Genomic DNA, 16,680 nt, shown 5'->3' with positions numbered 1-16,680 from the left:
AGTTTTGAACACTGGCTGGATATGTACTTGCTCAACAATTGATTTTGGATAATTTTTAACCAAAAAAAGTTACAGACAGCAGCTTTAAAATCCTTAAATCCTATCCTTACATAAGTAATTATAAGTACTTTTTAAAATAATTACAGATGGAAAAAATTAAATTAAAACAATTGTATGTTAAGAATTACTAATATAACTTCAAAACATACAAGCAAGAAGCAAATAATAAAGAGGAGCAAAGAAACATATTACAAGCAATAAACAAAGAGTGCTTTCAGTATTTAAAGTTATCTGAACGTTTTCCATTCAAGAACTGTGAGTGATCTTTCTTTCTGATCTTCATTGTTGTTTGATTGTTACTATGACAACGAAGACAGCTTGAGATCTAGCTAATAAGCTGGATTCATGCACGGATCTCTTTTGAAATATAAGAAGTAATGTTGTTTATCCTGTCCATTTTATCCATTAAGACATAATTGGCTGTGTTTACATTAATTTTGCGTCATAAAACTATTTTGAGACTCAAGTACATTAAACCACTTACACAGTCGCGCAAAGCCGCATGCGCGAGCACTCTTCACAAAGCGCACGTCAGCATTGAAAGCAGCCTTCTGTTAGTGAGTTTCATGTTTTAAATATATAAGTCCAATGCATTCCAAACAACATAAATGATGACTTCGTAGAGCATTTGTAATTTTGTAAGGGCGAGACCACGCACTGCATGTGTAACATCAAATAAATTGCGTCTCTCACAGCGCTTCCTGTGCAGTGAAGCCCGCAAATGTCCTTGTAATTCGCTTCAACCTTTCCGTACTTCATGAAAGATTATTTTACGGAAGGTTCGAGAGGTGTATGTGTGTGAGGAATTGGAAGCAAGCAGAATACGGGTGTTTCTAAAGCACACTCAGCGTCATCGTGTATCTGATTAAAAACTAAGCTCAGAATCGATTCTAAAATTCTCCGAATCGATCCAGAATCATTGGAGAGAATCGTTGGACTTTTTCTCCCACCCCTATAAAAAATACAGTTACAATGCAGTTTGGCGTCGCAACAGAAAGTAGTGACGAAAGTAGTGACGAAAGTAAGCTACATGACATGGGTTGTCATGTTTTATTGGTCAAAATATTAATTACTTTAAAATAATTGCGATATTCACAGTGTTGCCTTATTTATATGGCCAGCTAAGTCACCATGAATATACTTTGAATATCTGATAAATTGTCTGAGTCTAATGCTTATGTGATTATGTATGTATTATGTAGCAGACTTGTTCTAACATATTCCCTTTCCTGGCTTAAGAGCTGTTTACCATGCTAACAATTCAAAGACATGATATCTTAAATACCCATGATTATGGGGTATATGGCTTGAATCTTGAATCTTTTTAATCATGATGAGGGCTTTAACTGACATTAGTTACATAACAAATGAGTTCATTAAATGACGGATCAATGGCAGCCTCTTAACTTTGATCACTCAGAGGAAATCCACTCAGCTTATTTTGACTCACAAGTGTCCTGTTGACGACATCTGTTCCAGCAGCAAGACAAATGATATCGGCCTTCTATCCGGGTTAACATTGAAGGTAGAGATTTTAGATGAGCTCAGTGAGTTTGCAATAACAACGCAGTATCAGTGTTTCCCACAACTTTGGAACATGGGATAGGCTACGTTTTCCAGCATGCCCTTCTCTTAGCCTCATTTAAACCCAGTCTAGTCATAGTATCTGCACTCCCACTGCAGCTCTGTGTATGTGTGTGTGTGAACAGGCCAGCAGGAAAATATTTGCGCTTATCATGAGGAAATGTCTGAACGACAACATCCTTATGCTGGTGTCCCTAGGTTAGAGTCAGCGTTGGGAGAATTAGTATGTGTGTGTGCTTGTCTCCCGTCACTACTTTGGACCTTAATGGAACTCGTATCATGCCAGACAACATAACCTAAACCTCAGCTGTGAGGAAACATCACTAAAATCATTTCTTCCTTTTTCTATTCCATGCATTCATGGGCTTTGAAGGAAGAATTCATTTCATATAATGTGATCAGTTACGAAACATATCCTAACTGAAATTTTTGGAGTTAAATCGTAGGAAATTGTGGTTAGTGTCGGTTAAGTCGTTGTCGTTGGTGCCTCTAACAGAACCCTGGTACTGCCAGTCTTCTCAGAAAAGGAAGACTGTTGACCGCAACAACAATAACGACTGTTTTCGAATGTAATAGGGAGTTTCACAACATTTTATCCCTCTGTTTATACTGGGAAACAATCGAATTTTCATGTTTGTGTTAAAGGATCTCTACTATGCAATCTGATATAAATATTTAGTTCTTCGCGAGGCGACATGAATTCTAAGGCAAACAGTTGCTCAAATATTTATCCATGTCTAGTATATTTGAAATTGTGGGTTATGTGTCCAGTGCTGTTTTTTTTTTTTTTATTTCACACTGCTCAAAAGTTACAGGCTATGTTCACATTTTTTTGTATGATAGTATGAACTGCAAAAATCACTGACATTCTGAAAAATCAGAATCCATTCTTCAGTGTCACATGACCCTTCAGAAATCATTCTAATATGCTGATTTGCTGCTCAAATCAGCAGTGCCTGATACGGGCATGTAAACAATCTTGTCGCTTCTGGCTTTTGAAACTAGATTTTTAAGAACATTTTTGATGAAATTGCTTCTTTCTTTCCAGGCTTTAGTGGCCAGAACTGCGAGGAGAACATTGATGACTGTCCAGACCATCGCTGCCTTAACGGAGGGACCTGTGTGGATGGAGTGAACACTTACAATTGTCAATGCAAGCCAGAGTGGACAGGTACCAACTGCCTACTCAAACCCTACACTTCTATTACAGTTAAAAACAAAGACATTTTTGAATCAGTAAGGCTAACAAAGCTATAGTGGGTAAAATCTCCTTATTGGCATTTGATCTCTGTTTAGAAAGATACATGTTGTATTTTGGAGTGAAGTTAACGGCTGTATGTGTGTATATATATATATATATATATATATATATATATTAATTCCTCAGGTCAGTTTTGTACCGAAGACGTCAACGAGTGCGATTTGATGCCCAATTCCTGCCAGAACGGTGGTACGTGCTTGAACACGCAGGGTGGATACAACTGTGTGTGTGTGAACGGCTGGACAGGAGATGACTGCAGCGAGAACATCGATGACTGCGCAGATGCTGCCTGCCACGCAGGAGCCACGTGTCATGATCGGGTGGCCTCCTTCCTCTGTGAATGTCCTCACGGGCGCACAGGTGTGCATAGTTTTTTTCACATGCAACTGAATCATGGTTTGAGGCACTCCTTTCTTTTATTAGAGCATTAGCTTTGTGGGAGCTTTGAGCAAAACCACTGAAGTTAATTTAAAGACCCTATTTTCAGTTTAATGAACCACGTATTTCACTTATTTTCTTTCGAAACACAAGTTAAGATGGGGCATATCAATTTGATTTTTTAATCTGCAAAAATGTATTTAGTCTGTGCACTTAGGAGTAAACTTGTACATAGATGATGTAAAGCTAATAGCCATGGTCTAAGTGCCACAAAACATTGTTTTGTACCAAAACATCATGTAGTTACGCAAGTACATGTAGTTAATTACTATTACTCAGTACTTAAAGGGATAGTTCATCCAATAATGAAAACAAAGAAATTCATACAGGTTTAGAGCAGCTTAATGATGATGATCATGTGTATTGATGTCTTAGGTCTGCTGTGTCACCTTGATGATGCTTGCATTAGTAACCCGTGTCAGAAAGGCTCCAACTGTGACACCAACCCTGTCAACGGCAAGGCCATCTGTACCTGTCCTCTGGGTTATGTTGGCCCAGCCTGTGACCAAGATGTTGACGAATGCTCACTGGGTGAGGAATGGCTTCTTTAAAAAAAATACACTTGAATAAAATGAACACTTGAACACCACAGCAACCACCCAGAACACCCTGGGTGAACAACCACATAGCAACATGCTATGAAGCATTTTGAACACCTTAGCAACTGCATAGCAACACCCTGGAAACCTGAATAGATGGAATATTTTAAAGGAAAATTTTTAAGGGTGTTTTGTGTCTCTCTTACAGGTGCAAACCCTTGTGAACATGCTGGAAAGTGTATAAACACAAAAGGTTCCTTCCAGTGTAAATGTCTGCAGGGATATGTAGGAGCTCGATGTGAACTGGACATAAACGAGTGCATGTCCAACCCATGCCAGAATGATGCTACCTGTTTGGATCAAATTGGAGGCTTCCATTGCATCTGTATGCCAGGTAACCCAGAAGACCTGCTGCAATTGGTTTAGGACATAGCCTATATCTAAATGCTCATTATATATGAACTCATACTGGTAATGTCATTACCTCACATGACCAACTTGTGATCCAGTAAATTGCTTCTTTTGGCTGTAGCACTAATGATACTGAAGCCTGTCTATGAAAAGCTCAAATATTCTGTTTATTATAGACAAAAGAAACTAACATCGCTAAGACAGGCTGAATTCTCTTGCTAAATCTGGAGCTTATTCCCCTATGCTAATTGGCAGGGTACGAGGGAGTCTTCTGCCAGATCAATGCTGATGAGTGCAATAGCATGCCCTGCCTCAACAATGGGAAGTGCATCGACAAGATCAACAACTACCAATGCGAGTGCCCCACAGGTGAGCATGCAGGGGTCAATCACCTCCCAGGACAGAACAGAGAGAAGAACACTAATCCCTGCCCTGAGGCAGGCTTACACAGCCAGGGCTAAAATGCTTCGAATAATCCATATGAAAGCTTCTGGAAAGTTAGAATTTCAGACAGTTTTTGCTTGAATAAGTGGATATATTTCATTTATGCATTGCAAAAACCTGCTTATGGCATTTATAGTGTTCATAAGACTTTCAGTGTTTTAAGTTTGAATTTTCCTGAAATTAATGGAATCAGATATAAAATTCTGAATTTAAAACGGAATACATTTACAAAATAAGAACACATTTTTAATTATTTATTTATTTTATGTTTTAATATTAATTTAATTTTAAACATAAAATCTAAAAATATATTTAAAATGTTTCTTAAACTAAGAAATTTGTTTAATTTTAATTTAATTAATTTAATTTAATATTTAATGACTACATATTAAAATGTTTTTAACAGTAGATATCTAACATTTTATTATTATTCTACTCTACTTTGATCTTTTGTCCTGTTCCAATGATGCAAAAGTAATTTAGTTGAAAATGTAGGTTTGTGAAAAAGGCTCTTCTTGTAGGAAAACAGCACATTTAGGATGCAGAGGAATTCATGTATAGATAAAAGGGAGTGGAGCGGAAGTGCAATATTAGGCATGATGAGGTTGTGTAAGTAAAGGGGCCTATGGAGACTATAACACCCAAGAGTGGTGTAGAGGAGTTTGGAAGGTGGTAAGCTGAAGAAGTGGAAGCTAGGCCTCTTCGCTGTTTCAGATGGAAATCAGAGCTCCTTTTCAGCATGCGGCGCAGGGATCCCTTTCAGTAGTTTACACACTGAATCCATAGCAACTACAATGGCCGCTTTTTGTAATGTGGCATTTTAGCGGCTCAGAAGAAATTCCTGTTTTTCTGAAGATGCATGAGACAGACCTTGATTACAGATGCCAGGGGGTCTTTGGGAATGGCATGAGCAAGTTAAGAATTTGTTATCAGGATTATCATGGTTTGTTATTATAAAAGATGTGAAATTATGTTTCTGTCGTGATCCGACTTGGGATTTTAACCAGGCGTACAATAAACAGCCCAGAAAAATCCTATAGATTTACACTAAAGCCGTATATAGGGAACGAAATATCATAGAGGCTGGAGGTGGGCTAGGCAAGAACTGCATAGCAACACTTTTCTTTTAAAAAAAAGTTTTATTGTTTAAGAACTTTAGTCTCAAACTGTGATATATTTCCCATAAGTCTCTGCACTGATGGATTTGTAGCCCTTAATGTGGTCAGACTGTATATTTGAACAGCAGACGTCTTTAGCGAGGGATTAAAATAACTGAGGGAGAAAGCACAAATGTTGGGGGTTCCTGAGCGGCGGGGTTGCTGAATAGCATGAGGTCAGGGGTTGCATGGGGCTCTTTTGGTGAGACAGACTCAGAGAGGGGGGCATAGGCTGGATGGGAGAATGCACATTGTGATGGAAAACTTCTATGGGACAAAGGAGGCAACCGGCATGGCTTGGCGTTCCACTGAATAGACAGTTCCTCTTTGTCTGGTGCCCTTGGTCAGGAGGCCTTGGAAGGTTTTTACCGCCATTTTACCCCCTTCTCCCCCTCTCACCATGATGGTTTGTTGAAAAGCAGCTTGAAAACCCGAGAAAAAAAGAGAGAGGGGGAAAGCTTGCAGCCGTGTATTAATGAACACTGGAGTAGTTGTATAGATGAGTGTGGAGGAATGAAGCGAGTGCAAACCGGAGGAATGATTGTAATGACCCCCTACTCTTTCCTCTTACCTCCCTCTCAGGATTCTCGGGCAGCCAGTGCCAGTTCGACATTGATGAGTGCGCTAGCACCCCATGTAAAAATGGGGCCAAGTGTATTGATGGACCCAACATGTACACCTGCCAGTGCACTGAAGGTATGAAGACATTGTCTGCTTGTTTCAGTTTTTTAAAGCCTGAAAAAGTCATGAAAAATATTAAATACATAAAAAATCATGGAAAAGTTGTATTTCAGCTCTAAAATATTTATTTGGCTATAAATTGCTTTAAAAGTCATGCACTCTCAGAAAAAAGGTACAAAAGCTGTGACTGGGCCAGTACCAATATATAATGTAGGTACTAATTTGTATTAAAATGTAACTTTAAGGTACTAAAATGCACCTTTTAGGGTTAAATAAGGTATAAAGATGCACCTTTGGAAAAGGTACCATCCCAGTGACAGCTTTTGTATAATTTTTTTTCTGAAAGTGTGAAAAAACATGGAAGTTCCAGGGCCAGAATGTGAGGAAACGCTGTGTCATAATAAATACAATAAATGAATCTGTTTTCTTTTTAGGTTACACAGGGCAGCACTGTGAGACAGATGTAGATGAGTGTCTTTCCAACCCATGTCACTATGGCACCTGTAAAGACGGCCTGGCGTCCTTCACCTGTTCCTGCCGTGCAGGTTTCACGGGCCGTCTGTGTGAGATCAACATTAATGAGTGTCTCAGTCAGCCGTGCCAAAATGGAGGCACCTGCCAGGACCGTGAGAATGCCTACTTATGCATCTGCCCAAAAGGAACCGCAGGTGCCACTTTTACTGTAATGGCCAAAAATGAGTAAATTCCTGCCTGTCATAAGCTCTTCTGGTCATTTACTTTAATTGTATTGTGTTTTAACAGGTGCTAACTGCGAGGTTAACCTAGATGACTGTCAGAGCAATCCCTGCGATTATGGAAGGTGCATTGACAAGATAAATGGTTACGAGTGTGCCTGTGAACCAGGATACACAGGTGAGTTGTCTCAGATCATGTACTTAATACACCAATTAACGGAAACTGTGCTGAAATATAAAAATAGTAATAACGTGTGAAATGAGAGTTTGATTGAATAGCTTACCAAGCAATGAAAATGGATTAATTATTTACTCACCCTCATGCCATTCCAAACCCGTATGCTGTTATTTATCTTTGAAACACGAAAGGAGGCGTCACAGAAAAGTATCTTTACAAATATCTATTCGATACAATAATAGTTCATAATGGCCATGGCCTGTCAAGCTTCAGAAAGGACTTTAAAATATGAAAGGGCTACAAAAGTCGGCAAGTGTGAAAAACAGATTAGGTAGTTGTTATATCTTTTCAAAAAGATCAGAGTTATTGTTTTCGAATAATTATTTATCAAAGTTCATTTTTTTTCCCATAGACTTGCATGGATTTGATGAAAATGCGCCTCCAGAGGAGCAGTTCCGTCCAATAGAGGGCACGCCGACATAAGAAATCATTCGCTCATGCATTCACTTTCGATTTCGTCAGTTCGTCATTTCTGTGTTTTAACCCTTTGACGCGTACGATCACACCAGTGTGATCAGTCTTTGCTGGTCCCAGGAGCGTACGATCACACCGATGTGATTAGAACGTTCAGCGCGTCACGTGATCAACTGCCAAATTAAAATGTGCGTGCGCGCTTTGGCTGGCGCTAAACCAGAGACTGACGCGCGCAGAGCTATATCACATATATGCAGTGTTTTCAACCAAATAATGTTTATTTTAGGTTTCAGACATTTAAATACACGAGTACTAACAAAACAATATATTTAGAGTTTGTATAATACACGATGATGTCGCTCATGCTTTCGGGCAGATGAGAGAAAGATAGAGAGACAGCTGCACGGAGCGATAAAAACTTTAATATAGAGTGAAAAGTGATTAAATACGACTGAAAGATCAGATTTCTGAATGGATGCGACAACAGGAAGCTTTGCACGTCTTACACCTTGTATGAGTAAGTTAATCACTGTTCAATTCGCTCATGCATTCGGGCAGATGAGAGAGAGATAGAGAGAGAGAGACACGAGACAATTTTGAATCCGTCCTTAGTTTGTCAAGATTCATTATATCTTTGTTTATACCATCTAGAATCTCAGTATTGATTGGGTGACTGCATGTTTTAAACAGTTTATTGAACAGCTTTAGTTAATTGTTTAGTTAACCTGTTATGTTACACGCACACACATTCAGAGAGTTGACGAGGCAAGCCGCGCCACTTAAAGCGGCCGTGAGTTGAACTGTTCCTTCATATATATGTATTGAAGCAGATAGCCTACTTTAATCTTCTGAATGAAGAAAACATTTCAAAACTCACATGTAAGCATATGCTGCATGCATATTTGTAAATTTGTATTACTGATATATTACTGTTTTAATTATCGCACATTATTTTCCATGTTGGGATGTTTTTTTTATTATTATTATGACAAAATGTTTAAATAAACCTTGAAATATTAACAACATAAATTAGTTATTATTTATTGGTAGGTTAATTAAGGTTATACTGGTAGCCACTATATTTGACTAATCAGAAAATAATAAATAGAAATATAAGAAATTTCTATGTGCGTTGGCTCTTTTGCCTCAGGCTGCCCATCAAGGCTTTCTCAAGCCAACATCAAAGTTTGATTTCAAAGTTTATTTTCTAATTATGTTGGCTTGGCAAAGAAAAACATCTAACTAAATTTTCTGACTGCTACTCCTCCTAGAGCTTTAATGCTACAAGCCCCAAACTGTCCACAGACCTGGGTCCTGGTCTCTAGTTAGTTGCTATATCTTTTCAGAAAGATCAGAGTTATAGTTTTCGAATAATAATTTATCAAAGTTAATTTTTTTCCCATTGACTTCCATTCATTTAATAAAAATGCGCCTTTTTTAACCTTTTTAAATAAAACATTCCAGCGATTCGACAAGATTAGATCACAAGAACGCATTAAAGAGTTACATTTAGTAAATGCAAGCTGTTTTGATGACATAAAGAGACGCGACTGCCTGTCTCTGAACGCGACTGCCCACAGCAGCGCGTTCTCACTATGGTTGTCATTCACGTGTTTCTTAACCTTTTTAAATAAAACATTCAAGCGAATCGACAAGTTTCGATCACAAGAACGCATTAAAGAGGTACATTTGAGTTTGCATGCGGTTTTAAAGGGATAGTTCACCCAAAAATGAAAATTCTGTCATCATTTACTCCCCCTCAGGTTGTTCCAAACCGGTATAAATTTATTTGTTCTGTTGAACAAAAAGGAAGATATTTTGAAGAATGTGAGAAACTGAACAGTTCTGGGGCACCGTTGACTTCCATAGTATTTTTTTTTCCCTACTATGGAAGTCAATGGTGCCCCAAAGCAGTCTGCTACAAACTTTCTTCAAAATATCTTCCTTTATGTTCAGCAGAACAAAGAAATTTATACAGGTTTGGAACAACTTGGGGGTGGGTAAATGATAACAGAATTTTCATTTTTGGGTGAACTATCTCTTTAAGTGACATAGAGACGACTCGCGTCTCTAATGAAGCTCGCGCTCTGGAGCTCGTCCATTCTCGCTTCATCATGTCCAAAATGGCGAACCTCATTCAAGCGAGCACAAGAACACATCAAAGAGCTTCTTTCTTTGAATGTTTATGTGTATGACTGTGTTACTGTGTTAATGATGTGTGGCATCTGTGCAAAGATTTGTGCATTAAAGAGGTGCGTCGTGTCGCCGGCGCTGCCGCTCCTAGCATGAGTAGATGAGAGAGAGATACAAGACTGTTTCGATTCTGTCCTCAGTTTGTCAAGATTCATTATATCTTTGTTTATACCATCTAGAATCTCAGTATTGATCCGGTGGTTGCATGCTTTACAAAGTTTATTGAACAGGTTGATCGCCTGATACGATGTTACACACACACACACACACACACACACACACACATTCAGAGAGTTGACGAGCTGAGCCGCGCCTCTTAAAGGGGCCGTGACTTCATTTTCTTCATAGATGTATTCAAGCAGATATTTAATCTTCTGAATGAACACAACATTTGAACATTTGAATGAACACAATAATTAAATGATTACTTTAAATGTTATTACTTAGTAGTTTAAGACACCTAATAAGTGGGGCCAAAAAATAATAGATAGAAATATTGATAGATCCATTGATCCTCAAAACAATTGTTTGTTACAGCTCTAAATACAAGAAGTCCTTTCTTTCTTTCTTTATTTTATTTTCGGCAAGGCCACTTCCAGAACACAGAACAAACATGCGTTGGCTCTTTTGCCTTGGGCTGCCCATCAAGGCTTTGCCAAGCCAACATCAAAGTTTGTTTACAAACTTTATCTTCTAGTTATATAGAACTGCAGCTCTAAAAGAGCTCAAAGACTTAGAGAAACAAGCTAAAATGGCACTCACCAGATTATGTTTTTTTTGTGTTCTATGTATGCGGGTTTGACTGATGAGGGTGAGGAAATAATGAATGTTACATGATTAAACCTAACAATTGCAATCACAGTTGATCTTTTGCTTTAAAATTAAAGAAAGAGATCTATGTGGAAAACAGCTAATTCTGATGTTTATGTTTTGCTTACTCAGAGACAAAACAAATGAGATAAAATATTATGGGGGGGGGTGTAAATCTCAATATTTTCTTGTAGATAGCATTAAAGAAGCTATAAAGGTGATTTTATGTAATACACATCAATTGTACCTATTATCAGGCACATATCACTGAAATGTTTTATTTTTTTCCAAACCAGTTAAGCACAAACCCCACCATTTAGCAGATTTCATTGGTCAACTCAATCACTCATTCACCTGTCATGAAAAGTTCAGAATTCATGGATTCAGTTCAGAGTTCAGAAAGATCACATATGGATCCGAATGGGACAAACAGTAACGCTCTGTATCAGGATATGTTACCAACACTATACTAAGGTTAAGGTTAGGGTTAGTATTTGTTTCAGTGTTGTGTAAGCAATCAACACTGCGATTTACATAACTAGTGAAATCTTTAGAATCGGGTGGGGTTTGTGCTTAACTGGTTCTGGGTAAAAAATAAAGCCACTAAGATTTGTGTCCTGAGAATGACTGACTCACTGACTGACTGACTGACTGACTGACTGACTGACTGACTGACTGACTCACTCACTCACTCAGTCAATCAATAAAATTGTTAGGGTGGGTGCCTTTGTACATGTTTGGGATTGCTGACATCTGATTGGCTGACATTTCTTGGGAGGGCGGGGCTTTGGAGAGAAGGAAGCATATGAAAAAGCAAATGGAGACTTTTGCTAAAGTCTTTTGTACTCAAATTTTTATTTTGTTTTCTTTTACTTTTATTTATCTCCACTAGAGTTTCATAAGAGATCTAAACACTGTCTCAAACTGTGCTCTGAGTTACCAAGATACCAAAAAGATTTCAGTATGAACACAAACATCAAATTCTTCCTAGACCAAAGCTATACTAGCCACATCCATTGCATAACTCTAAAATGCATGTCAACAAATGTCTTATTTTTGTCTTTTAGTAGATGAATTTTGGACAAACTTGATACTTAAATGAAACATACTCCACTAAGTCTTCTGAGCTTTGAAAAAGCCACTGCATATGTGGTGGTATCAAGGCAGTCTAGGTGGTATACTGAGCCCAGGTCTTTATCAGTGTAGAAGAGATGGGGAGTCAACAAAGAGTTCAACAGGTGAGACAGGCAACAAAGCAGGGTGGGGAGAGACAGCTGGCCAGCGAGCAGACACTCGGCCTGGGCTGCGGTGTTGGCTTACAGTCTCGCCCAATCCCCCGCCTGCCGAGCAAACACGCAAGCCAGCCCGCTCCCCCATTCAGCCAGAGATCTCTAGGACATCTGGGAGTTTGAAAGGAGAAAAGATTTGCAAAAGATTTGTGAAAGTCGATCTTTTAAAAGGGGGAAGTTGGCCAGTGCTTTAAAGACAAGTGACAAATGAAACCTCTGCCTTTATGCTGGGCATTGCGTTTGGTGAATAGTGGTGCTGCCTAAAGTGGAGTCTAAAAACTGGGCCTTGAGCCTAGGATTTCAAGAAAAACAAGGAATAGCCTAATGAATGCTGTCGATTCAGAAGTTATTTTGACTACCATACAACATGTGACACTAACCATTTTCATAATTCTTTCTTGTTTTGTAGGGAAAATGTGTAACATCAATATTGATGAATGTGCCATCAACCCCTGTCACAATGGTGGAACCTGCGTTGATCGAGTCAATGGCTTTACATGCCTGTGCAGAGAGGGGTATCATGACACTACCTGCCAGTCACAGCTCAACGAATGCCTTAGCAACCCCTGTATTCATGGACACTGTGAAGACAAAGTCAATGGGTGTGTATTATTTACATACATAACCATTCAAAAGTTTTGGGTCAGTAAATTTTTTTAAAGAAAAATATACTTTTATTCAGCAAGAGCGCATTAAATTGATCAAACTGACAGTAGAGTCATTTATAAAGTTTCAAAAGATTTTGAATAAATTATGTTTTTGCTTCTCAAGCACCAAATCAGCATATTAGAATGATTTCTGAAGGATCATGTGACACTTACTGAAGTAATGGCTGCTGAAAATTCACGGGAATGTATTACATTTTAAAATATGTTAAAATAGAAAAAAGTTGTTTAAATTGTGATAATTTTTCACAATATTAACGTTTTACTGTATTTTTTATCAATTAAATGCAGTCTTGGTGAGCATAAGAGACTTCTTTAAAAATCATTAAATAAATTTTACTGACCCTAAACTTTTCAAAGGTAGTGCATATCAAATCTAATAAACAAACATATAAGCAGCTAAAAGATGGCATACTGGGTCAAACCCTGCTATAAAAAAACAAAAAAAAACAAAAAAAAAACAGATTAAACCAGCCTATGCTTGCTAGAGAGCTAAACCAGCTGCAAACCATCTTGGCCAGGCTGTGAGACCTGGTTTACACCAGCTAAGACCAGCAACTCATTTTAAGATGTGACGTTTTGTTCATCAATTCCATCAGCTGGTCTAGATCAACCTATTATCAGCTAGGACCAGCCAGAAGCCATGTACTATAAAATCACTTTAAGCTGGCTTTAACTGCTGGATTTTCCAGCAGTGGGAGATAACAGGCCCAGATCTGTAAGAGAGAAAAAAAATCCTTTTAGCTAAATGTAAAATTCAGATAATGTGTCTTACAGATATAACTGTATTTGTGACTCTGGATGGAGTGGTGTCAACTGTGACATCAATAACAATGAGTGTGAGTCCAACCCCTGTATGAATGGAGGCACCTGTAAGGACATGACCAGTGGCTATGTCTGCACATGCCGCGCCGGCTTCAGTGGTTAGTATAATTAATTCTGCTGATGTTCTGTAAGTATGTGTGATGCCCTTTGACCCTCATATTAAACTCACCGTGTCTTTCTGACATTTGATTATAGGTCCCAATTGCCAAACTAACATCAATGAATGCGCCTCCAACCCTTGCTTGAATCAAGGAACCTGTATTGATGACGTGGCTGGATATAAATGCAACTGTTTGCTGCCTTACACTGGTATGAGTTTAGCTTTATTCATGACAGTTTTACCAGTATGTAGCTTTGACTGTTTAGCTGTTTAAACCAGGGTTTCCCAAACTGTGTTTTGCGAACCCCTGGGGGTTCAGGAGTTGATGAAAAGCTAATAATTAAGTCATAAAAAATGTAAAATTAAAATAAGTATTTTTTTAAATAAAAACAAAATGAAACTCTCAAAAAAGATATTAAAAATAGATATAAAAATAAAGGTATAACTTTTTTTTTTTTAGTTTACCTGTGTCATGTGACCCTTAAAGGGTTAGTTCACCCAAAAATGAAAATTCTTACATTAATTACTCACCCTCATGTCATTTCAAACCTGTAAGACTTTCGTTCATCTTCGGAACACAAATGAAGATCTTTTTGATGAAATCTGAGAGATTTCTGTCCCTCTGTTGACAGCCTACGCAACTACCACTTTTAAGCCCCAGAAAGGCAGTAAAGACATCATTAAAGTAATCCATGTGACTCCAGTGTTTTAACCTCAATTTTATGAAGAGACGCGAGTGCTTTGTTTGCACAAAAAACATAACATACATAAAATCAAAATCAAATCAAATCAAATACTTCAAGTAAATATTTTATGTCAAAATCCCTGATTTAAACTAATTTTCAAAAGTACTAACAAATATTGAAAAAAAATATCTCTTCTAGTTGTTATATTTAAAAAGCTATTGCCCCTTAAAAACCCCATGATATTTTGACAATTAGCTTTTTTTCTGTGTTGATGTATTTCCTATTGAATCAGGAAGTTGGGGTGGGCCATTTCTTTTAAACAGCCAATACCCTTTAGTTTAAGACACTTAGTGAGAAGGGGACATTTTCATTCTAGAAGCATTTTAATAAACAAAATTACACCTGAGTGTGCAAGATGATTCATCAATATTTTTAATACAAAAAAGAAAAGAAAATTAATTACATGTTTACATCTGCTAAAAGTTACATTTTAAGACCTCAAAGCTAAAAGAACAAGTTTACATAAAAATTGGTTGTAGTTATTTATTAGTTGAATCATTAAAAGCCTAAAAAACTAAAAACTTAATCTATTTCATGGATTATTTAAATAATTTTTGGTTAGTATTACTATACTTAAACCACTTTAAATGATGTGTCGTTTGTAGCCTGTTAAGTTACAATTTCAATGTCAGGAACAAGAGACCCCCCTCCATCAATCTAGTCCCTGTTTGTTGACAATGGCCCCTCAATGAGCCCTGAAAGTATCTGTTGACAATACAGGAAAATGTGATTTCAGCAGACGACACATTCTTTCCTCTCACTGTGTTATTTGACAAAACAGATAATGATGTTCTGCCTCTGGAACAGAAATCATATTAATTCCCAGTGTCTTTCTTTTTGGAAAAATCCACAGAGCATCATATCAAGAATAACAAGAATCTGTTCATACCAGGGTGGGAACAGTAGCCTGTCATGTTTCCTGTTTGCCCTACTTCCTCTCTCACAGAAACGCAAATGGCCAGACAATGGCAGGAAAACCTGCTGGCTTCCTGCAGGGTCCGGCCGTCGTGGAAACAGATAGGCCAATGTGCTTTGCTTTGCTAGAACTGACAGGCTAATCTCCAACAGAGAAAAGAGGACTCAAAACAGAACCTGTGCTGAAACATAGTGTTACCTTCTAAATTTAGGCCTCCTTAAAGGAAGAACGTCTCCTCTCAAATCCAAAAAAAAAAAAAAAAAAAAAAAAAAAAAAAAACCTTGAAAGACAGATTTATGCATAGAAAAAACATATCTAATCTGAATGGAAGGTGTTTTAATGCTTTGTATTTTGATATATTATCTTCCAGGCGAGAACTGTGAGACCCTGTTGGCCCCGTGCAGCTCTAAACCTTGTAAGAATGGAGGTGTATGTAAGGAGTCCGAAGACTACGAGAGCTTCTCTTGTGTGTGCCCTGAGGGATGGCAAGGTACAAACTTCACACCTAACAGTAAATTTTGTTCTAGCATCAATATTATGCATAACTACATTGATATTTTGTGCTTTCCCTACCTTGTAGGCCAAACATGTGAGGTGGACATTAATGAATGTGTCAAAAACCCTTGCCAAAATGATGCCATCTGTCAAAACTCTATTGGCAGCTACAAATGCAGTTGCAAATCGGGGTACACTGGCCGCAACTGTGAGACCGACATTGACGACTGCAAGCCCAGTTAGTATCCTGTTTCATCCTTATTTTTATCTAGTTTAGGGGTGTCAAGCTCAGTTACTGGAGGGCCACTGCTCCAAACCTAATTAAACAACCTGAACCAGCTAATCATGGTCTTCAGGATTACTAGAAACGTCCAGTCAAGTGTTTTGAAGCAACATTTTGCATGGATGGTGGCCCTCCATGAGCGGAATTTGACACGTGATCTAGTGTATCTTGCCTTGATGTCTAACCTTGTCCTTTTCCTCTAGACCCTTGCAGTAACGGTGGCTTCTGCAAAGACGCAGTGAACGCCTTCACTTGCACCTGCCTACCAGGTTTCCGGGGCAGCAGATGTGAGGAGGACATTAATGAATGTGATAGTAACCCGTGTAAAAATGGTGCGAACTGCACTGATTGTGTGAACAGTTACACATGTACCTGTCCACCTGGATTTAGTGGGATTCACTGTGAGAACAACACACCTGACTGTACTGAGAGGTAA

General features: G+C 38.2%; 1 protein-coding gene across 2 annotated transcripts in view; it reads left to right on the top strand.

Moving 5' to 3' along the window:
- Positions 1–16,680, top strand: part of notch1b (notch receptor 1b) — a 51,367-nt gene that overhangs the window by 18,372 nt on the left and 16,315 nt on the right. Inside the window, exons 5-18 of one of the 2 annotated variants that reach the window (XM_051895519.1) lie at positions 2,693–2,815; positions 3,032–3,265; positions 3,719–3,874; positions 4,091–4,276; positions 4,549–4,662; positions 6,477–6,590; positions 7,010–7,243; positions 7,338–7,448; positions 12,624–12,816; positions 13,657–13,802; positions 13,900–14,013; positions 15,837–15,956; positions 16,047–16,199; positions 16,448–16,676. In XM_051895519.1, coding sequence (XP_051751479.1) covers positions 2,693–2,815; positions 3,032–3,265; positions 3,719–3,874; positions 4,091–4,276; positions 4,549–4,662; positions 6,477–6,590; positions 7,010–7,243; positions 7,338–7,448; positions 12,624–12,816; positions 13,657–13,802; positions 13,900–14,013; positions 15,837–15,956; positions 16,047–16,199; positions 16,448–16,676 — 2,227 coding nt within the window. Of the gene's footprint in view, positions 1–2,692; positions 2,816–3,031; positions 3,266–3,718; positions 3,875–4,090; positions 4,277–4,548; positions 4,663–6,476; positions 6,591–7,009; positions 7,244–7,337; positions 7,449–12,623; positions 12,817–13,656; positions 13,803–13,899; positions 14,014–15,836; positions 16,200–16,447; positions 16,677–16,680 lie in introns of both variants that reach the window. The other variant, XM_051895518.1, reaches the window with a different exon arrangement.

Source organism: Ctenopharyngodon idella, chromosome 5 (assembly GCF_019924925.1).
Source record: "Ctenopharyngodon idella isolate HZGC_01 chromosome 5, HZGC01, whole genome shotgun sequence".
NCBI classification, from domain to species: Eukaryota; Metazoa; Chordata; class Actinopteri; order Cypriniformes; family Xenocyprididae; genus Ctenopharyngodon; species Ctenopharyngodon idella.
Note: the sequence above shows the minus strand (reverse complement) of the source record. Positions and strands in the feature narration are given on the sequence as shown.